At 38.7% G+C, this 24,332-nt stretch overlaps 1 protein-coding gene across 2 annotated transcripts in view; it reads right to left on the reverse strand.

The window, feature by feature from the left end:
• The window catches only part of gria3b (glutamate receptor, ionotropic, AMPA 3b), a 99,344-nt gene extending 76,371 nt beyond the window's left edge, over positions 1–22,973 (reverse strand). For both annotated transcript variants that reach the window (XM_055159368.1, XM_055159369.1), the window contains exons 1-2: positions 22,848–22,973; positions 22,285–22,443 (exon numbers count right to left, since the gene is read on the reverse strand). In XM_055159368.1, the coding sequence (XP_055015343.1) occupies positions 22,285–22,443; positions 22,848–22,926 (238 nt within the window). In that variant the 5' untranslated portion in view covers positions 22,927–22,973. The remainder of the gene's footprint in view (positions 1–22,284; positions 22,444–22,847) is intronic.
• Positions 22,974–24,332: the final 1,359 nt, after the last annotated feature.

Here is a 24,332-nt window from a genome sequence, read left to right on the forward strand (position 1 = left end):
AAGTTAACAAGAGTACACCATTGAAATTTACCTATCCATCAATAGCCCCAAATCCTCTTTTTTAAGAGCAGTGAGCCACATTACAGTAACAGGAAATACTGACCTTTAGAGATATTGTTACTGAACTTATTGATATCTTACTAATGTTGTAAGCAGGCAAGTGTTTCCCTAGCACAGCCATGACTGGAATCGAACCGAGACTCTGCAGTTCTTGAATAATTTTTCTCACTGGGATATACAAAAAACTCCTGGTATTCATTTTCTCTGAGCAGTAAAATTCTGGGCAAACTGACAATGGAAGACAATACTGTACACAGTTTACCTCAGTAAACTCACACATTGTCTTGAGGTCTGTGTCACATTTATTTTCTAGTGGATAAATATGAAGCGACTTGACACTGTATACATTTACATATCTGTGGAAAATGTTCTTTCCATAGGCTCCCTTTGTTCTTGAGTTATGAATGCCTGTCACGACCATACTTTAGCTGTAACAAATTGCTATGTATAGAAGAGAACAGATGAGAAAGTGACCCGTAGACCACAGCGGCCACATGCTCTCTCTCTCTTCATTATCCATTCTGTTTGATTTTTTTTTCTGATCATGTTTTCTGTCTTCAGCACATCTCAGTGATACAGCCCTGTACCCGTGACAGAGGCTGCAATCCCCACAGGCCCTGCTCCACTCTCCACTCCTCTCTGACTTATGTGTCACCTTCAAGGTCCCCAGCCATCACTGTGTGTTTGAACACTGAACAGAGGTGGGGTCAGACTATGCCCCCCAGGACCTGAGCGTATGCTACTTCATTATTATGGAAGTGCCCTGATGTTTGCCCGCTGAAAATCACCATACAGAGCCAGACCAGAAGTGGCCTTGAACGAGAATGCTGTTCAAATCTCACCATGAAGATATCAGAATTTTTGATAACGAAGTTGTGATATTGGACCCTGCGCTGTGGGGAAATCACTGTGATAGTATCCAGTGTAGAAATTTCCCTACTGCTTTTCTCTGAGACAGATACAATTAAAGTATGGAAGCTGATAAGGGACAGAAACCCCAGTTCACCTCGAGAACACTGTTGAGAAAAATATGTCATGCATAACCAGCCCATCTGCGACAAACTCATGTCCAATGTGAGGTGCAAGTGGAGACCAGAGGAGAGCTAATATAAAGTCTAAGGCATGTTTTTAAGAGGGTTAAAAAGTGTGTATTTACTGTACAAAAAGAAATACATGGATTTAAAACAAGACCCTATTCATTTTTGTAAAAGTAACTTGATGTATAGTTATTTTACCTCTGCCCAAAAAGCCCTACTCTAAACTTGTAAACCTAAATGATAATACTGAAACTAAAGAATGGCGCTTAACAATAGCACAATAGCAGGATTATCCCCCAAAAATATTATATATGTATAATAAATATAAAAAAAAAAAAAATCACTGACTGTAATAAATAAATAGAACAATTAAACACATTAATATTTCATTTGCATCTATAATGACTCAATGAATATTTATTCAACCCTTTATGTCTCAAATTTTATCACAGAAAATAAGAAAAATTTATCCATTAGTACAAAGAAAGAAAGAATACATTTTATTAGCAAAATAATTGCTCCATCTATTATATATTGAACTATATAGTAACTATCGTGACAGGCCTATTTGATATTGTAGTTTGGTCAAACAGCGTCCATGAAGTACTCCTGCTTCTTCCCATGTATTCTCCAAAGCTTTTCAACAGTCCCCAAAACCTTGACCAATTATTGTCCGTGTGTTATCCGTCAAACCAAAATCCCCTGTCCTCACCTTGACAGCGTGTGACCAGCTCCGAAGGAAAATCTCCTAAACACATTGACCCTTCCACTATGGCTGTGTGCATTTTAAGGGGGATTCATCCGAGTATGAAACATGTAAGGCTTATGATATTCTGTAATTGGATTTCCCAGAAAGCTGGTGACAAAGTCCCTCACACGCCACTAATCCTCCCAATCAGCAGTGCAAGGCCTGAGCTCGTCTCTGCAGTGAATATGGAGAGAGAGGGAGATAGGCTGAGAGAAAAAGAAAGAGAGCAAAAGAGAGAGAGAGAGAGAGAGAGAGAGAGAGAGAGAGAGAGAGAGAGAGAGAGAGAGAGAGAGAGAGAGAGAGAGAGAGAGGAACATGGCCGATAAAGACGGGTGTGGACTGTGGAGACACTGAAACGTAGAAGGACAATGGACCAGAGAGGGAACGCCAATATGCTGCAACCAGGGAGCAACTACTGCAACTGAATGAAAGCTTTGCAAGAGAAGTTTAAAGGAATACATCATTTGGACAAGGTTTGCCTCTCACTGATAGACACCTCAAAGGTACTGCTGTTCATACTGCTCAATTCAAGTCACCTCAAATATACATGTAAGAATATTTAAAAAAAATGGAAAGTACTTTATGGCTGCAATCAGACAACACTGATACATGTCTTCTACTTTTGTTAATTCTAAAATGTTGTGGTCCAAATCAATTTCTACATTTTTAAAATATTACAACCCTTGTCTTCCGAACAATTATGGGGCAAAGTGGATTTTCTGTATCACTGCATTGCACATCAGCACTATGTCTAGGTTTGCATTTGATAAAATCATATGTTAAAAAAACTTAACAATTAGATGCAGACAAGCCATAGTTTTGACATTAACAGCTGCTTTTGCAAGACATGTCTGTAATAGGCAGGGTCTGTAATATAAAAAATTAAGTCAGTTCCCTTCACTGTCACTCCACAAGTCATCCAGTACCCTATTCACCTTACTCTAGAAGTTGCCGTGGGCGCCACCATCATCATTCGGGTTGTGTTATTTTGCATGGGGCTGTCAATCTTGACAGCAGATAAGTTTTATACAGACTACAAAGCCATTTTAAAGCCTCCCAAAGAAACAGTGAACTATTGACTTGTTTGTGCACATGAACTCTGAACATTTCACAAAAATCAAGCTACTTTTCTTAAGTTCTCTACTGAAATAAACAGGATTCCCACTTAACTGGAAGTGCCGCCACAAAGAAGTCTGGTTTAGCAGCATTTAGAGGGAAAAATGGGTGATATATGGGAGAATAAGGTCAATATGCAGTGAGGTTTATGTTTGATCGACCTATGTTTTATACATTGACCAATATGGGTTGCTGATACTGATTGTATAGAATAAGCAACTGATGGCTGATAAGCTCTGCCAGTATTTAAAAATTATGATGATGGTGATTAGGGTGATTTTGCTGAAATTGTCATTTAAACTGACTTCAAACTCCCCCCAAGCCCCTTTTAACCACAAACCTCTAAGAGAGCTGTGTAGTCACATTTTGTGCAACTATCTCTTCATATTAGAGCTGTGAAGCTTTGGGTGTATTTTCGAGGCAGCAGATTGACTAAAAGAAAATATCGAGATTTAAGGCCAATAGCAGATACGCCAAACATTTCTACTATGTTTTATACCTGATGCCCTCTCTGACACATCTCCTTAAACACAAGCTTGGGCCTGAATGCTTGAGTATTGGAGGGGCAAGGGGACAGGGGTGTATGGACAGCAGCTAAAGGGCCAGAGCAGAGTTCAGTGTGTCACAGCACAGACTGAGAGACGGCTCCTGTCAGAAAAGCTCACAGACACTGCCTTCATCTCCAACTGCTCCACATCGCACACGCACCTCACCAAATCACAGGGAAACTCCTGGAGCACTTTATGATAGACGCCTCAAAGGAAAGCGAGACTTTACCCATCAAAAAGATTAAAGAACTCTTTAGAAAGATGTATCTAAACCGATTGCTTTCGACTTACTGGATGTGTGATGGCATAACAGGTAATACTTTCTACAATGGACTTGTTTTGTATAAAATTTTTCACAACTGCTCAGGTCATCCTTTGTTTCCGTCTTTATTTTTCTTACAAAAGCAGAAAAAAGTTCTAAATTCTGTTATCAACCAAATATGCTGTTTTGGTGGTTTTGACACTGACTCAAAACCAAGATTAAATCAGTTTTAAAATATGCTATAATCTTATTTCTACTTGTTGTTGACATAACTTAAGATGACAAGTTAGTCTGGTTGCCACTACTCACCATAATATTGCATGACTGGCTGTTTATGTGCTTTAGGCTTATTTTGGAACCTCTTCTGTATCTCCCCTTATACGACCAACAGGGATGACTCTTCACCATCGCCAACCCATTTCCTCAAACTAAACCCAGTGCTCCCCGAGGGACGCTCATCAAATTACACGTCACATTTCATATCATATGGCCAAACTGCAGAATCTCCTCCCAGTCGAGAAAGGGGATTACAATTCTTGATTACAGTGATAACATTTCTGTACAAACAGCTTTGACTTTGGGAGGAAGAATAATAGAAAGAATAAGTCAATGAGGACAGGAGATGGCTCTGGCTCTTTAACCTTGAATACATCACTTCTGGATTTTCCTCTCCTCCTCCTCCTCCTCAGCTGTGATCGGGGTTATGGTTAAATATGTAGGCTCTAGCGGCACTTTTCATCTTATTAGCGGCCTTGTGGAGAAGGCACTGAATAATAATGCAGTGGAGATGGAGGGACACATGAGGCGTGAGCTGCTGGCTGTAATCGTATATACTCTTCAATAAACCCAATAGTTGCCCTTCAAAAGCAGAGACGAGGACCTTGATTTGTCCCACAATGTGGAAATTTCAGTGTTGCAATGCAAAGTTTGAGAATAGCAGAATTGGAACAAAATAAGGTAAATACAGTAATCTACAAGTGTTTTTAAAATTTGTCTATAAATGTATTTTAAATATTTGAATATTGAGTATCTTTTCTATAATTAAACTATTAAATGGGACAAAATAAAGAGCTAATTTAAAATGCATAAAGGTTTAGTGTAATCTTCTAAATAAGGGTAGAAAATGATATTTCTTCCCATTTGTGGTTAATGTCTTGATCAATTCAGTTTTGTGCAGGACTTGAACCTCAACCAAGAATTTTAACACATTTTTGTTGCACTGTTAAAATACTGGATATGTTAATCGGAATAAAGTAAAACACAAAAAAAATAAATAAATAAGAAATAGATATTGTTAACTCTTACTTAAAAAGTTAAAACGTTAAACAGCAAGCACTGTTGTTTTTGTGATCCTCTGGCGATGGGCATATGCTTCACTTTATTCCACTGTCACCTGTTCCTCTCTCCCTTATGTTTGCAGGCCTCTGTCACATGCTGTTCACCAGATCGCGATACCTGGTGGTCATTTATTTTTCTTAAGTGTCCTGTGGGTATCTTTTGCCTTGCTGTTAGTTTTTAATAGAAAATTTAATCTTGCACGTTATACATCTTCACACAATATTTTCAGACGCTGGTAACCCACAGCAACACAGACCAGAACATTCTAAGATCTTGAGGCAGCAATTGCTATTTCTAACATTATTTTAGCCTTGAGATATGGGACTTTCTTTCGTAAATAAAGGGACACATTTTATGCCTTTCCAACAGTGGATCAACTATCAGTAACAAAGATTTGAGGTCATATTTTTTTCATACTATAATCATTTTGAACCACCTTCTTTCTTTAAAGGCTGCATTTGACTTTTCCCAATTCTTCAATGTAACAGCAACACTTTTACCGTGAAAATCAGCTTTTAACCAAAATCCCATTTATTAATTCTTGTGGTTTATTCTAGACATTTTTCTTCTTGAGACAAACTGCCTGAAATTGAGGGTGGAATTTGCACTGACTTTTGCACAAACTTTGTCCATTTGAGAGCAGTTTTAGAACTTAAGCTTCTTTATGCATAAAGGGCCTTGAGTCTATCCACTTAGAGCTTAGGGATGGGACTTAAACAGAGGCGACTGCAGCAGTCAGCACCACAATGGACTGGAACAAAATGTCTCCCGCAAAGAAAGAAATACAACGACATTGGCATTGACTTTGATAGGACTTCTACTTGGCCTTCAAAAATAAGGGTTAGATCTGCTATTACTATTTGTTTAACGTCTATGTTAGGGATGCACCGGTTCGATACCGGTGTTCCAATACTGAAAAATTAAATAAATCAGATACTGGCTTCCAAATATTGGTTCAGCTGACATCTTGGTTGGACATATAAATTGATAAAGTAATAAGACTATTTACTGGCCGTATACTCTTCCCAGAAAGTCTCATAATGTTTGAGTTTTTATTTCCACAAACACGTCTGTGGTTACTTGAGGGATAAATTACATCTGCATAACACAGTTAGATCAGTTTTGTCTTATTTTATTTTAGTTTAAAAGACATAAATTTTGTTATCTGCACTATTCAATATTGGGTATGGGCAGATACTTAAATTTCTGTATCTCAACCATTTTGTTTCTCTCATCATTCCGCATTTCTTAAATATTTTTCATTTCAAAACCAAGGTGAAAAACATGAATAAGAAAAACTGCTTCTGCCACCTCCAAACCACTTCCCGTTAATCACCAAACATAGCCTGTGGTCACTGCATCTCTCCATCTTTAGATTCTCCTCTCACTTACAAGCGCTAAGCCAGTGAACTCCTCTTTTAACAAATTGCAGCACTGTCAAAACTGCGAAAGGGCACTGGCAACTGAGAGTCTGCTTCCCATTGAGGCCTTTTTCTGTGGATTCTCTCCAAAAAACGCCTTTTCATTCTGCAGCTGCGATGGATTTGCTCTGTCATGGCTCCAGATGAGGTTCCCTGATCTGCTCGGCACGCTGCCTCAAAAGGAAAACCACACCAGAAAGATTAAAAAAATAAAACAAAATTAAGGGACAGGAGCAGCAGTGGGGGGTTAGCCATCGGTTGATAATAGAACTCTTCAATATTTCATCATCACGGTCATGCATGGACACACACAGAGGAACGGACCACCGCCTCGGAGCAGCCGCCCACAAGGTTTCTGACGTAGCCATGTGTGAAATGGCAAGAGGCGCACGACGGCGGCATTAGCACAACAACGAATTAACCGTTGAAGGGAAAAAACAGAGGAGACCCATGGCTGAGTGAGCACATCATGTTCACTTAATTCTCACTCATGGGCACAGGGAGCACCAAGTTTCCGAGATGTATGTTGTGGAAGAGCACTGAACTGATATTAACATCGAACTGTGCCATTTGGACATTTACAGAGAACAGCTCAGAGTTTACACTGATGATCACCAACCATCGCTCAATAGATTTGTATCAAGTAAGTGTGTGCTCTACAGTGCATACATAGGAGTAGGGGTGGAAGATATACTACATAAACAACTAATATCATGATTTCCTTGGAGAAAGACCACAATTTCGATTTGATCAGAATTCATGTCATCCATTAAGTATCTCCATATTGCTAAAGAGGTAACTGAAGTCATCTGCTTCTTCTGACAGTTCATGCTTTATTGCCATTGGTTAAATACATCTGTTACTCACTCAGAGCATTGCAGAGTCTGATCAATAGGAGGAATGGGTGGAGAAAAGTGTCTTTGTTTGAGCCCAGAGCTGCATTTAAAAGAAAATTAATGAATGCATATCATCACGCAGGAATGAGATCACGATTCGATGTTTATCACCGTATTGCCCAGCCCTACATAGGACTGCTTTGTCTAGACTCTAAACCTTTGGGTATAAGTCTATCTTCTCCAGACCCCCGCATGCATTTAAATGTACATAAAATCAATAACATAAATGAGGCAAATGAGCCAAGCACACGATTACAAACGACAAGGATCTTCTCTGGGTGTGAAGAGTGGAGGCGCTGCTAAAGGTTTTGAGAGAAGCTCTTATGAAGGACTAATGCAACAGCAGAAATGTTCTGTTCAGAAAAAGTACATGGGCACTGCTCATAAAAGTGGCAAACACACAGCACATTATTAAACTACACCTAAATTTGAAGGTCAGCTCTAATGGTGTAATCTTGTCAGTATTTTGTGAGGGAGATGACTTTTAATAAAACTAAAACAGAGGAGTAAGCTAGGTTTTGGTGAATTACTGACTCATAAATCCAACTGCATCCTCAAGAAATCTTCTAGCGTGTTAACTCAACACTACAGTCTTCCATGCTCATTTAGCATCACACATTGACTGACAGTTTGTGAGTTGTTTGGTTATTCAGTATATTTTAATCACACGTTTTGACAGCTTTATTAACAGTCAATAAATATGACCGGTCTCCACATAAGCTGAGCATACTAGTAACAGCACAGTTAATGACATCATCTGTTTTATTTACATGAAGAGTATGTGTTAATCAGTTTTTCTTCTCCTCCTTCATCTTGCACATGCTACAGTGGCCATACACTAGTTTTACAAGGTTATGATGCTCCAGTGGCCCGGCGACTGTGAACTGTCAGAAGAGATCAGTTGTGATGGAGGCCTGTTTGGTACACACACACACACACATACACACATATACACACAAACACACACAATTCTTGACACAGCTCCGCTCCAGACACAAAAACGCTCACATCAATCTGCTCCAGTCCACAGGACGACCAGCTCAAAGGACCACAGCTCTGTCAGACAATATTTGGGGACATGGTGATCCCTGACACAGTCTCAAGATTTTCTTCAAACTGTTAAGACATAATGCAACACCATGAAACATCTGAGAAGCCAGAATAGTAGCCAGCCAAACAGCCAAAATGAAAATACAGCCACAAAGGGTTCAAGGCAGTCTAAGTTGTCCCATTTCTGAATATGCTGGGAAAGTTTGCCAACAGTAATGTATCTGACATAATTCTAGGGCTTCTCTGGACTTAAGTAATTCTTGGTGGACTAAAGACATGTCCTGTGCATTAGTGCGGGTAGTGAGGAGCTGGCAAGTTTTCAAATCTATTAAGTTTCTTTATGATCTGCCCCAAAGTGCACACAGACCACAAGCTCACAGAGTTTCTGCAAAAACAACTATACATAAACAGAAATAGTAGCACTAGCAAAGGGCATCTTCAGATGTAAAATGGGAAAATAATTTGCTAACTCTCCCTGCCTTCTGCTGTTGTACTTATAAATCCTTATAATCAGGAATGCACCAATCCCATCTAATATCAGCGGTGACACTGAAAAATTTGCTAGATGGGATATTGGCTTCCCAATATCGGTTCAGCCGATCTCCTGGTTGGACATATAAATTGATGTAATAATTACTGGTTGTAGTTGTTCTGCAGTTACTTAATGGGTAAATAACAGCTACAAAACAAATTTGGACCAGTTTTGTCACATTTTATTTTTGTTTAATTGAAAATGATATTTTTAGTCCCTGCGCTGGTATCATTGATATCGTTGATCTAATCAGATACTTAAATTCGGTATCGGTATCGGAACTGAAAAAGCCAAATCATGCATTTCTATTTATAATCCCAATAATAATAACAATTAGTCACATAATTCTAATTTAGTCAACTAAGACACCAATGACTAAAAGTTTACAGTTGTATAATCAACTTAACAGAGTTTAATTGTAATAAAAAACGGAGGAATAAATATGGTCAGAATTTGTATATTCTTTTCCATGCCAAACTTTGCTTAGCACATTGCAGCCAGGTGTCCAGTGGAGCCAGATGATGGCAGCAGCTTCAGACCAGGCTGAGCCGTGACGATTCAAGTGGGGGATTACTGATCCACTGATTGTGGCTATTGTAGGCCAGTCGAGCGAATGGCCAAAGGCTGAGTGTGACTGCAATGGCTGCAGGGACAGCGCTGTAATGGGCTTGTGCAGCAGATTAAATTTAATAAAGAACCAGAGAGATAGACATGAGAAAGACAGAGCGGGGCTCAAAAATGCTGACTGCGATGTTTGACATTTTTACCCAGTGTTAAAAAAGAGGTATATCTCTTCTTCTCTTCTCTTTAGCTTGCATGTTTATTCCTTTTTTGGAAAGGAGCATAAGGGTAAATGACATTTTGATATGAAAAAATAATCTCCTGAAGCCCACTCTGCTTGAAGGGTTTTGCTCATTCAGAAAACAAAATGGAAATCAGCCGTCAGCCAGAGCATGCCTCCCTGATCCACCTGAGATGAATAGTTTACAATAGGACATGGCCCCTATTCCTCTGACTGGGCTGTGTTTTTCTTATCATGTTGCCTTTCATTCCTTATAGCACATTATAGCCTCATCTGTCGGTATTCAGTATTCGTTTGGACTAAAGAAACAGGCAGTAATTTACAAATAACAAGACATTATAGTCAGTCACTAATACTATAGGTAGGATATATATAAAAATTGGAAACATGAAAAATTAGAATAATGCAATTTTCTCTTTGATAAAAACAATTAAATGGTAGCAAAAGGCTTATTAACACTCAAAATAAATGAAACTTGCTAGGTAATCTTCCAAATAAGGATATACAATATTATATCTGTCTTATTTCTCCTCCATAGAACTAGGTATGTTCTTATCATAAACCCAAATGCACAGAGCACATGTTTAATGCATCTCCCTCTCTATCTCCTATAGCTCTGACTTTTATAAGGCCAGTCAGTCTCTCCTCCATCACAACGCACGGCAGATATCATCTTCAATAAGAGGGCGCAGACTTGCCCTGTCACTGTTGACGTATAGTTCGGAAACCCTATTATTTGAACAGTGGTGACCAGATGTGTGGCGTGCTGATAGCTTGTCATGTTGGATCATGTCTGTCCATGAAGGGACCAGTATCTTCGCCTTACATCAATGAGTCTATGGGTCAGTACTGAAGAATGAAAGAGATTCTGGGATTTTTGTATATATATTTTTTCTAAGCAGCTTGATTTACTGCACTATTGAGGTAGTATTTATTTTTTTTGGAACTGGTACAGAAAATGAGATGAGGTACAAAGTGTACCTTACTGAGTTTTGTTACATATGTGTAGGAATATGGTAGAATTATTTTGTTTTTTGGAAAATACCTATCCAAAGCCTTTCTAATGCCAATGAAGTAGTGAAGATGGCGAGGCTGAAGCTAGGCCTGTCATGATAAATATTAAATAAATATTATACTCTATCAGCTTGTTGTTCAATATACAGTATGATAGATGGAACAATCTTTTTTAAGGGTCCTTTTGGGTCCTTTTTTTTGTACTAGTGGGGCTGGTGGGGTATTTTTTGTTATTTTTCTGTTCTACAATAAGATGTGAGCTGTACAGGGTTGAATAAATAACTTCTATGACTCATAACAAATACAAAATAACTGCTAAAGTGTTTCATTCTGCTATTCATTTTACTGCAGTTACAGTCTTTTGGGGATAATCCTGTTTTGGGGTTATTGTGCCATAAATTAGTTTCAGCATTATCGTTTATCACAATATTTCTCTGTAGAAATATACCTTCAAAATGTGTCACTGTGACTAGACGAGGTGGGGAGAGATGCTTCTGCCGCTGTGGTGGTAATAAGGTTGCCTGAAACACCAGGATAACGGAAAATAATGCACTATATTGTGTGAATACTTGAGAGGCGATCGGTTGAGAAACAAAGGTAGCTGGCGGTGATTGGCTGACAGCAACAGACAGGTGATAGAAGTGAAGTAGGAAATACTTTACCGCTTGAGTCCATATTTGGGCACTATTACTCCACTGTGAAATAGAGCCAGTGTCTTTTCTGGCCAAAAAATGTTACATAAGACCAAATAAAGTTGAGTTTGAATGAAATACAGCTATGGGCAAAAGAGCAATATCCTCATAGCATCTTGATAAACCATCTATAATCATTGTCAGTTCAACCCCACAATTCATCACACGCCTTGAAAAAGAGATGGAAGATAACGGAAATCAATAGGAAATTCAACTAACAATCGCCTCTGCAGGTCTGACACAGAGCGCAGATTGATAACTGTCAAGCGCGAGAAAAAAAATAGAAAAATGTTGAGGCTTGGATTTACGATGCGAGTGAAGATTTACGTTTCTTATAGTTAAAAATATGGCTCCGGGCTGTGCGCTATACTTATGCTCCATGTGGCTGCAATGGCCAAGTGCCCAGTGTATGTGAAAGATATAGGGAGATTTTGAAGGCAATGTGGGCAGAAAGCTGTTCTTCTATCAAACAACATCTGCCAGCGTCATTGATTCCTGGGAGAAAGAAAAAAATCAAGGCTTAAACAGCAGCACTTCTTATCAGGTCTGCGCCGCTCTGAGAATATTCTGATTAAAAATTAATTGTGTTGAATCTGGAATGAATTTTTAGGGCCAGTATGAATATTATTATGGTTTTCCTGCAGGGTTTTTGGAACAGGAACATGTCCAGAGGATGGACAGCAAATTAGGTCAAAAACAGTTACCCTTCAGAGATTAGCCCTTTGCAGTCTCTCAGCCTTTTATATTTTTGTAGGATGAAAAGCTTTGCATAATGTGAGCATAATAGCAGCTAACTAAGCAGCATCCATGTCCAGTTTTACAGTGTTCTTGTTTGCTGTGGTTTACAGATCAACTTATTCCCCATGCACCTGACCTTCAAGGCAATCATTTCACACTACAGTGGACCTCCAGCTCCAGCGTGATGTTCCTCTTACTTAGAGACCATACATCCTGCGGGATCAGCATTTATCCCATTCAGTACATTTTTTGAGTGCAGATTTTTATAAGGTTGAAAAAATGATGTCAATATTGCGACCGTTTGCCCCTGCTTTGAGTTTTAAAAGACACACCTCTAAAAGCATTTGTGTTTATTGGGTAGTAGAAATAAATATTAAACAGTAGGGATCCAAATCTCACGGTACGATATTATCGTGATATGCATCTCACGGTACGATATTTATTGCGATATTATAAAGAGGCTAATATAACTGTAGATCAGACATTTTTTTTTACTTTTAAAATACCTTGACACGATTTTGGTGTGAATTATTACCGTTATAATCCCAAGAATTCAAGTAAAAAACATATCTCTACATGTTGTCTGCTCTGAAATGAATCATGGGATATGTAGTTCCTGATGTTCATAAGCTGTTGCTACTATAAAACCATGCATTTAAGCAAAGGAACTTGCGATTCTATCTATTGTGACAGCCCACGATATTATTGTGGGACTTTTGATGATATGATATTAAGATATTTCGGTTATTCTTACATTGTTACATACATATTAAACAGTGATTACAATGAATATAAAATTAATACATAGGCCTGTCACAATAATACATTTTGAAGGACAATATATTGCTGAAGAAAATATTACCGGTAAACGATAATACTGAAAGAAAGCCATAAAGCAGAATTAGTCACAAACAACTATTGTTGTTGTTCTAATTGTACAAATTTGTTAACAAAAAAATGAGCTGCAATACATAAACAGCAGAATGCAACAATTTAGTAATTGTAGTAGATTGTATAGTTTTACTTCATGATTCAACCTTCTACCGCTAAAATTGTGTGATATTTCTGACAAAATGGGCAAAAATTCCCACTAGTGCAAAGAAAAAAGCACTCCTGATAAATATTGATGCCCCAAAATTACTGTTCCATCTGTCATGTACTGAACAATAAGTCGTAATTATAGTGAAAGACCTAGTCATGCTTTTGAAAATCCTGAAATACAACTGCATTACTATCTATTTTGACCATTCTGAATTTCCTGTGGAAGCAATGAGTAATTATTTAATTTATAGTAACATTTACAGTTTCAAACCCTCTCTATCACAAGCCTGCACACATACACATACTGCAGAGAGCTGTCTATATGTGAAGGCATATGTCAGTAATCCCTCAGTCAGATGGCAGTGTCTGCGTGCTTCCACTGTGTGCACACACTCATATGTATATGTATATAAGGCAGTGCAGCCATAAACACCCTCCATCTGTGCTTCTCAACATCTGGACTGAGAGACTGCCCCAGAACAAACCCACCATCCATGACGCCATCAATCTCCACTCTAACGAATAGCACTTTCACCGTGCTACACTCACTAAATACAAACTTTACAACTCTTACAGCGGTTAATTCAGGTTAGATAACGCTAATTATACACTATTAAACACAACAACAATGGAAAATCTATTAAGGCATGAATTAGGGCTGCTTCAGTTTGAAAAAAACAAAAAAGAAGTGATTATTCTGACAAGTATTGCAATTATGACATGTCCGTGAGCAATAATTTGTGAAAGAATACCGAAATATGAACTCCGCATTTCACAACACATTGTAAAGGTTTAAACATCAGGGTAAACCTTTTTTTCCCAAGAGAGAAAATTTTGTTGTTTATAGTGGACTTTCTATTACACAAAACAAATTATAACCTAGACTATAACAAAATTTGAATCACGATATATTGTTACAGAAATATACTGCAATAAATGATAATATTGAAAGAGCTTTATGTCACTGATACAATAACAATACAATGCAAAATAATCATTGTAAACCATTTTTAAATGATCACGTGGCATGAGCTGCAACAAATAAATAGCAGAATGAAGCAAATAGTCAAACCTTATATTATACAAACATACGCAAACTCTCGCCATTGGGCAAATACAGTTAAAGCTCAAAAATATATTGTTCCATTTTACTGAACAGTATTGGATAATAAGTAAATAAGATAGTAAGATAGTAAACATCGTGACAGGCCTAACTGTGCCAAAACAAGTAATGATTTTGATTTGATTTCAACATATTGTGCAGCCATGGCAAAAGTGATAACAACCATTACAAAGGTTTATAACACAATCTGCAGACCATTTTTCACACTCATTGCATTCTTATTTTTAGATCTATGTTTTTCGTTGTCCATTTTCCACTGCTGCGTCCTTGTGGTCACACCTTTCAGGCCGAGTTACAGGCTGCAGGACAGAAGAAGAGAAGTGGTGATACTACAATCACCTGAGGAGCCCCTTGACCGTAGCATCTGCTCTGTTTGTCTCTGTGATTCAAATACAAACCACTCTATTCCACAACATTCGGCTCAGAACAACAGCCAAAAGCAGCAACACAATATGCAGGGATCTGGAGACGCCATCTGCCCTGTGAATATGTCATTGGCACTTCAGCCTGTCGTGTGAGAAAGGGCCCTCAGTCAGAACGACTTTGGAGTCTGGACTATAGCGCTTGGGTTACAACTCCGTGAAAGAAAGCTAACTATGATCTCATTCTGAAAAGTAAAATACCAGAAATACCCAGCATATCTATTCAATAAAAAGTATTATATTTACATTATTCAAGCTCTAACCACATTGGAAACTAGTCAGGGATTTTTTTTTGTTTGATTAGTCAATGATTTCTATACATTATTTCTGTATACTGAAATTTTAAAAAATACATTTTTCACCAGATAGAGGTAAAATTATGCTGACATTAGGCTTCCAGATAGAGTATCCAGTATAGATGCTTTGGTAGACCTGTCACAAAAACACATTTTGAGGCATGATATATACAATAATCCAAGATGTATATCACAAAAATGATTCTAAATATATAATATTGTTTTAAAAAAAAAAACACACGCACACAAACGGCAATAAATAAACAGCAGAATGAAACATTTTAGTACTTATTTTGCATCTGTTATGTGTCATAGAATTCTACCTTCCACAGCTCAAATCTCATCATAGAGTCAAAAAGTAACCAAAAATATCCCAGTAGTGAAAAGAAAATGTGCACACAATAAATACTGACACCCAAAATCTATTGTTCCAGCTAACATATGATGAAGGATAAGTCAATAATTAACATGACAGGTCTATGCTTTGGTATCGAGTTACACATCACTAAAAATTATACTCAAGCAAGACTTGATTCTATAAATAAAACAGTGCACACAAATAAAGATCTGTGCTCTCCATTACAAATGCGATGGGCTTACAGGGACGGCCTCCATAACTGCTTCCTATGGGTTGACTGGCTTTTCCATAAAACACAGTTAACAGGCTCCTCTCCGTGTCCGCTGACTGCAGCTCACCGTCACCCCTGATTATTCTCCCCTCTGCTGGCCTGTCCTCCCTGTCCTGCATCTAAAATGACAAATGCAATCACAGCGTCTTCTGTTTTATCCTGCTTCCCTTTGCTCTCAAATGAAGAGTTTCCTGTTCAGTGGCTACAGCAGTGGAGGCCAGATCCAGCAAGGAAGTAGTGCCAAAGCTTTTAAAAGGACCTGGAGAATTCAATAAAAGAGGGGCAGGCACATGTAAAAAAGCCTGGCAGCGGGGACACACGCCATTAGCTTAATGACAGAATGAGGGATGACGACTACTGAGAGCAGATTCAAAAGCCAAGCATTGCAAAATTCTCCTTTAACTGGTATCAAGGCAAGTGATCTAATAAATAGGACGGTGAGCTTAGCCAAAATGAGATACTTGATATTTTTCCCTTTGCTGCAGGTAAAAGGAGAATAAAAAGGTGCCATCTGAATGTCAGTGAAACCAAATGAAATAATATGAAAGTCCTCCAATACCCTGAATGCCCCATCAGGTAGTGAAATTATAATGTAATTTAGTTATCACAATAGTAACAAAAAGGACTAGGCTCAATACTCAGTACCTATTTCAATACATGAATTCAAAAAATAAACAGAAAATATATATTTTTTTGTGTTACCTTAATAAAGTCCTATATTGTATTTAAAAAATTCACACATGTTTGACTAACCCTTTATTACTAGTCTGTCTACATCTCCAAAACTCAAAATGCTCTGTTCCACCTTGTGATGTCATGAAGCAGTAGTTTTCAAATTAAAAGTGACCTTTTACCTTTAGTTCAGCAGATACTGGCAATTCCAGATCTGAAATTAACCAAATGATTCTAGTAAAGGTCTGTGGAGATTAAAAACACAGTGAAGCACCTCTTGTATTACCAAAGTGAGTGTTTTCAGTTAGAAAAAAACTCTAATATGCAGGGTTTGTGTGTTAAAAGCATGTGAAAAAAAAACAACAAAACTCCAGGTATGTTTTTGGTGAGGAAACAACATTATAACACAGATCAGAAAAGGGTGTAATATGTACCGTTTCCTTTCCCTTCACATTTTGTCCTGCTATTTAGTTATTTATGTTATGTTATTTAGTATCTAATAATATCTGATTTTCAATACTTTTGACGACCTCACTGGAATGTATCACTGTAATTGTACTTATTTGCATAATCCATTTCCTCAAACTGTAATCTAGTATATTATTTATTCTAGAAGACCCAAACTTTGCCTCTAACTGGTATCATGGCGAGTAATCTAATAAGTACTGTGACAAAATGGGAGCGCTTGATTTCTCTCTTGCCGCAGCTGAAGGGAAAATCAGACGAGAGGTAAAGTCAAAGGAAAGGGGATGGAGGTGTCATTAAGTTGGCCGAGTGGAACCATCACGAACATTAACACTGTCTGCTTGGCTTTCTGTGCTTTCTTCAAACTGCCAGGAGTTGCTTTGAACCATGTTGTGCCCTCCTCTCTCTCAGTGTACCTGACTTCAAGCTCCCACAGCTATTACGGACCTAGCGCCTGTAATTAGCCTTTTCTCTATTTCTGATGTCACTTCAAAGCGCTGAGACCGCCAAGGCGCGCTGCAAAGTCGAAGCCGCGAGGTGGAGCTGGGCATTGTTTGGCTGCCGGTCACTAATTCAATTAATCATAAAATGCTTTTTAATCCTGACTTGAAAAGAAATAGTTGCCCCATTCATTTTAGCTACACGTTCTTCATACTGTCTAAGTAAATAACCTTGAGAGAAAATTGTCTAGCTGGCTGTATGCATAGCCCTGCGCTGTAAAGGATGCACAGAGAATGAGGAGGAGTGATCCTGGTGAGTCACACTGAGGACTTTGGCAGCGAAATGTGAGTGAATATTAGTTTATAAGGAAAAAGTTAGGGAGGAAATGTCTTAATTACTTTTTGAGGCCAGCGAGTTAATCTTGATCAGCCAAATAAGCTTGTGGCACATCCAAAACCAATTACATAGAAGGTCTTAGAAAATATGTGAAATATTAAATGAGATTGAGTCTTCAAAATAGGGGCTAAACAATAAATCAGGTGTGAAAAGGAAGACTACATGGAAACTAGAGATAGACTGATATATCGGGCTGATATTGGACTTCATATTTGGATAACGTATCAGCTATCGGCCTTAAATCTCCAGCACAGGGCAATATTTTGTTTTAGGTGACCTTCTGCCTAAAGCTACCCATAAACCTTTATTTGATCATGTTAATGCAAATATATAACTGCTGAAAACATAACTACAGCTCTGTTATGGGTTTGTGGTGAAAATGATATAATTTGGGGGAGAAAATCCAAATTGGCCATACATATCAGCCCAAAAATACTGAAAAAATACGTCAAGTGTGTTGGCCATCAGTTTCTCTGGATTCCAAACAATCGGTATCGATAGTGGCCATGAAAAAAAACATATTAGTCGATTGCTAATGGAAACCAAAAACACCTCTGGTCAACTCAGGGCCATAGGCTATGTTAATGTTGGTTAAAAGAATATAAAACCTTTATTTACATTTCTAAACAATACGAATTCCATCTAATATGCCTTTTCTTCTCTTCTGAACCTACTGAAATGTTGCCAAATAATGAACAATGAAACAACAGTCAAACTTTTCTGGCTTAGAGTCATCTTGTCTGTACTATCTTGAGACATGTTCTTGGCTTCAAATTGAAATGAGATTCATGAAACAGTCAAATATTGTATTCAGCACCTGGCACGTTATATAAGGTCCAATGAATTCTATTTTTATCAATTTAGCCCCAGTTTGATTTGGATTATCAAACAAAGAAACTTTTGTGCCTACTGCTTGGACTAGAAAGCATCCTGAATTCTAATAATACATCATTGGCCCCAACCTGCAAGGCCATTTGTCCGCCAGTCTTCCTTAATAGGCATCTCCTCAGTATGAACTAAGTGAGCTGCACGTCGACTGTTGAGAGCAGTATGCAGCGTCTGGCCTTGACACAATCACCTCAAAACAAACCAAGATGCCAACTGCACGAGAACTGCTGTTTATAAATAGGCAGTGGCAAAATAAAATATGATTCATCCTCCCAACAATATTATTATTGTGCTCTTTAGTTTCCTCCAAGCAAACACAGAGATGCTGAGATTAGCAGCTGGAGCTCAGGGAGAACACTAAGACTAGTTGTTGCAGAAAGTAGTGTTGTCATGATAATAAAATTTCAAACTTGATTTAGCTACTAAGGAACTGACTCAGTACTCAGTATATTTAAAGCCCTATATTACACAAAATTGACTCTTTGAGCTTTAAAGCATGTTAGAAAGCTGTTACCTCCTCAAAAACATGCCCACAGTTGTGCCTTATTTCATTCACACATGTTTGAGTAACTCTTTAGTCTTTAGTCAGTCTACATCTCCAGAGCTCAAAATGTTGCACCTTGTGATGTCATGTAGTAGTAGTTTTGAAGTTTGCAGCTACATTTTACCTTTTGTTTAGTAGAGATTGTCAATTTCAGGGCTGAAATGATCAAAATTATTCCAGTGATGGTGTATGGAGTTTCAAAACACTGTTGAGCACTTTCTGTATTATCACATGACATCACAAGGTTGAACAGTGTTTTCAGTTTTAGAGAAGAACTCAGCCTAAATATCCAGGGTTTGTGTGTTAAACACATGTGAATGAATCAAAACAGAACTCCAACTATGTTTTTGATGATGAAACATTATAACACGGATCAGAAAATTGTACAATATAGACCCTTTAAGCAATTAAATAACATTTTTAACATTAAATAGTGCATTCTTTTATATTACCATGTGGCCTTATATCTGTGTAATCCCAGTCATCCAGGTATGTTTCATAGAGGTCCATGGGTGTGTACTAGTCTGTGTGCTCTTATACTTGTTCTGATACAGCTAAAGATCATTCTGAAACTATTCAGGAAAGGTTCATTTCTGTCCTGTGAATGTTGCTTTTGTATCAATACTCAAATGAGGACCTAGTTTCAGTACTACTTTTCAGTACTAATGAATTTGGATTGTTAATTGCTATGACAACAGAGCTCATTTGAATTACTCTGAAACCCATATATATGTGTTGCCAGTTTTAATTTATATTCACAAATATTCTTCAAAGCAAATGACAAGTACAGTATAAAAAAGACATGACCTACCTAACAGGGCCACGGCTCCCACAGGACCCCCTTATCCTCTCTCTTTAAACCTGCTCCAGAAATTAATTAGATTTTGATATCTAGCTTTTTGCTCCCTATATGCTTCCCTAACTCTTCAACATGCGTGAAATTGCACCGTGCTATCTATTATTTATTCTCTCATTTGCTTATTGTTTCTTGCGGATGCTTTAGTCTGTTGACGGAGATATGAAGCTCCACCTCCCTCCCCTCTTTTTCTGCAGGTCCGGGGCTCCACTCATTTGCTGGCGTCGGCCGGGGAGTTATAGATTTTTTTTCTCTCTCTCCCTCTCTCCCCTTTCACCCAATGACAGCCCTGGTGAGGTGCTATGAGGGCTGGGTGCTAATGAGCTGACTCTGCAATGCTGGGGAGACGCTCGGCAACCAGGGAGAAAAGAGGAGAAAGGATGCTAGGGCACGGCGCGTCATCGGGGTCATTACGAGCACCACACACGGGGTTAACAGACAAGGCACTAAAGACATAATATGTGTCTCCCAAGTCCACTGTGGAGACAAATAAAAGGGTACAATAAATGAAAAAATTCACAACTTATTTTTCTGCTTTGGGGCACACAACATGCCTGAGTAGATCTATGGTAATACCTTAGGATAGAGTATTACCAGAACTGCACCATATATCGCAATCAAATTGAAACCACCATTTGAGTTTTGGCTACAATTATTTAAGTAATACAAGGTCCACTGTAAACAACTAAATATTAATTTTACAGAGGACTCTTGTGAGCTCGACCACTACAAACATGTTCTGAAATGCATGAGTTTCTTGTATTAGTTCACTTCATGTTTCTATTTGGAGTTCAGTGTGCACTCACTGAATCCCATTTTCAAACATGTGTAGCAAATCTTGCAAAACTTGTCAGAAAATTTTGATATTTTTCCCATATTTTTCCCAAAATTGTGAATCTGAAATGCAGTAAGCATTTAAATGTTGTAACATCAAGTATAATAATAATTCATGATTTTTTTTTTTTCTCTCTCTTTGGCCTTCTTTAAACCAATACTTCAAGTACATGCATCAGCTACAACAGAAATAACTACTTTATGCTCTTCTTTTTTGGAGCAGCCCACAAATGACTTTTTTTCAGTAGACTTTCAGAGCACATTCTCTCCTGTTACACCAGTTAAACGTTGGACCTACTTGACAGTTTTTTCTCCGTCACAGAACCATCCAGCCGTCCACAAGATTTGATGAACACTTAATCCACTGAGTCACTATCGCCCTGATAATATTCACTTAACTAATACTTAATTGACTTGATTGCAGCAGATCTGATCACACTGGTTTCATATTGGGCATCCTTGGCACAATCCTCTACATTTATCCAAACTGGGGACTGGCCCAATGATACACCTTATCTTGGACATTACTGGATTTGCTCTTTATATTTATTAATAGTACTACTTCATCTGCATAAGAATATGTACTCAAGAGGAAAGCATAGCAATTAGTATCTTCTTGGTCCATTCTCTCAATTCAAATTAAGGGAAGTTCCTTTCCACTGCTTCCATTCAAATTCCTTCTATAGTGCAGAACACAGTGAGTCCTTGACACAATGTTAATTGGCTGTATTTTCTTTGCAAGCCATGTATGTACACATCATGTTACCAAGGAAACTTTGAATGAGACATTGTATCCATCCAATTCTCCATTTTAAATGAACCTATATCAAATAATTATGCTGATGTAAAAGCTATAATGACTGGCTCGATGGTACATATTAGTATTGTATACGTGGCGCTAACAGTGATTACAAACAGTGTTCATATGATTTCATGCTGTGATCATTTCTATTGTATCACTGCGTTCACGTGTGACTGTGACTAAACCAGAATTGGACCATTGGATCAGAACTAAATCAGAACTAAAAAACGACCAACCCAAGTCTGTAGCAGGACTCATCAAACCAGGACCAAACCAGGCAAAGCAAGTGTGAACCCATGTACCATTCTCTCCAGTCCGTGTTTTCAGCTGCTCAAATCAGCAAAATCTCACCATTTAACAACTGCACTACATCAGCTATGCCAAATAAATAGTTAAAATGGAACAACACACTGACAATTGCATATTAATTATTGAATATACAGAATACGTAATTATAAGAGGTGGCCAAGTAAAAGCAATGATGTAATACTGTGAGTGAATTGAGATGTTCGGCTGACAAATAAGGTCCATTTAAGTTGAACATAAATAATTCTGCCTGGACAGAAGCAGCAGCAGGAGGAGGAGGAGAGTGGACAGGGCTGAAATAGAAGGCAGACTTACACGCATGGGTGACCGAAAAGCTGTTGGACGACTCGAGGTTGTCAACGTTGTAGTTGAGGTGGAAAGGCTTTTCAGTGGTGTTTTGGTTTGTGTTGTAGAGTTGGACAGCGAACCTGAACGCGCTGTGCTCCTGGACCGTGGTGCGCATAAAGAGTCCCCCTTTGAAAAGAGACACAGGTTAGAGATTAGATTAGGAGTCTAGTCTGTCGTAAGGACTGCACTCTGATGCCTGATCGAGGAATAGGTTTAAGTGTGTTGAGGCCACTGCATGCGCGGCGTTGCATCAGTTGGAGAGCAGTTGGATAGCGCGCCTGTCTCTGTCTTAACTCTTGTCGAGCTGCCCGTCTTCTACTGATACAAGAAACTAGACATAAAAACACCTAAATCACTAATGGAATATGACTTACCCGTTGAAACAGAACTGCAGAAATCATGCAATTCATTTTTTCCCCTAAAGTTCATTTTTACGCACATTCACAACACAGAATCCAGAGTGTCTCCTGATATGCACCACTTTGAAAACATCATACGCACTCACCACTGAAGCACACATGAACACTTACCGATATTAATCTGATTGGGGAAGCCGGCGAGGGATCCGTCCACGAGCCACAGTAGAAACAAAACCGCGCGCTGTGCCATTTTCGTCCGAGCTGCCTGTTCAACTCCTCAAAGCGGTCCGTGTGTGCACATTCATATGTTCTGTAGAGGGGATGGAGAGCGCCGTGGCAGTCCAGCGGATACAAGAGGAAGATGATGGTCCTAACACAGAGACTCACCGCGCACCAATTACGTTCATTCAAGAGGCGACCAGCTGCAAAGCGTTTTTTTTTTTTCTTCTTCTTGTGCAACTAAAGATCCAGCGAGAGAGTGGGGCGAGAGAGAGAGGGAGCGAGGGGTAGAGGGTGGAGGGGAGAAAGCCGATCTGAACTCCGATTGGACCCGTCGCGCCAAGACAGCGTTGGTCAAACTTGATCTGACGTTAAATTAAAAAGCCACACACTCCGCTGCGTTACATGTTACGTTTTACTGAAAGCGTAGACGACCGTGCACGCCCCGCCTGTCAATATTAGCCTATGTGGGGAAGGGATCGATAGGAAGCACTGCAATCTCAGGTGGCCAATGATTGTGAATGGCCCGGACACTAACAGCTGCGGCATCTGCTGCTGCTGCTGCGTATGTCGGGGGCAGACAGTGAGAAGTGAGCTCGCTCATCTCGCAGCACGGTCCACAAAGTTTGATAATTGACCGAACTCCGAAAATCTCTGCATCATTGTCACTGGTGCAGCTACAATGGTGCTTTCCCCTGTTATTGTACAAGCAAAACCAGTTTGGGATAATTCGAAAGCATCAATTAATGTTCAGTTATTCTATTAGGTTATAAAGAAACTAGACAGTGAAATCAAAGCGTACGTAAAGCATTTATTTGGTGGAATATTGCAGTGCATCAGTACTATGGTGCAGTCCCAAATTTAATGCATAAGTCTTGTCCAAGGGTATAAAATGGTTATGATTGTAATCAAAATCCCAATCTGCTGCAGTTATTATAAATGTTTGGTAAATGGTCACATTTCCACCTCCAAGGCTCTCAAAGCACTTTACATCAAGTTCACATTCATACACCACTGTACACAAACACTGGATGCGAGGTGGGTTAAGTGTCTTGCTCAAGGACATAACAACAGCATTCATCTGTGGGAGCTGGAATTGCATTGCAAACCTATGGGTCAGTGGATCTGACCGCTCTCCCAGTGATGTTTATGTCGAGAGCTGGATTTGAACCGTGAACCTTCGAATCAGTATATAAACACTTGGTAACTGAACTACTGTTGTGTAGTTTAAATTGAATAAAAAATGATTCTGCCGATAGCCTGGCCTACCATTTTATTTTTGACACAAACAAATACAGACAAACCTTTTGTATTTGTCTCCTCTTTTGAAACTGCCTTGTCACTTGGTTAGACCTACTGATAAAATCTGCGCTATGCACATTATGAACAATATTATCAAGCTGGTCATAAAATTGGACATAGCCATGAGCACCACTT

Source organism: Boleophthalmus pectinirostris, unplaced genomic scaffold, assembly GCF_026225935.1.
Source record: "Boleophthalmus pectinirostris isolate CB_2022bp ecotype Guang Dong unplaced genomic scaffold, ASM2622593v1 HiC_scaffold_23, whole genome shotgun sequence".
NCBI lineage: Eukaryota > Metazoa > Chordata > Actinopteri > Gobiiformes > Gobiidae > Boleophthalmus > Boleophthalmus pectinirostris.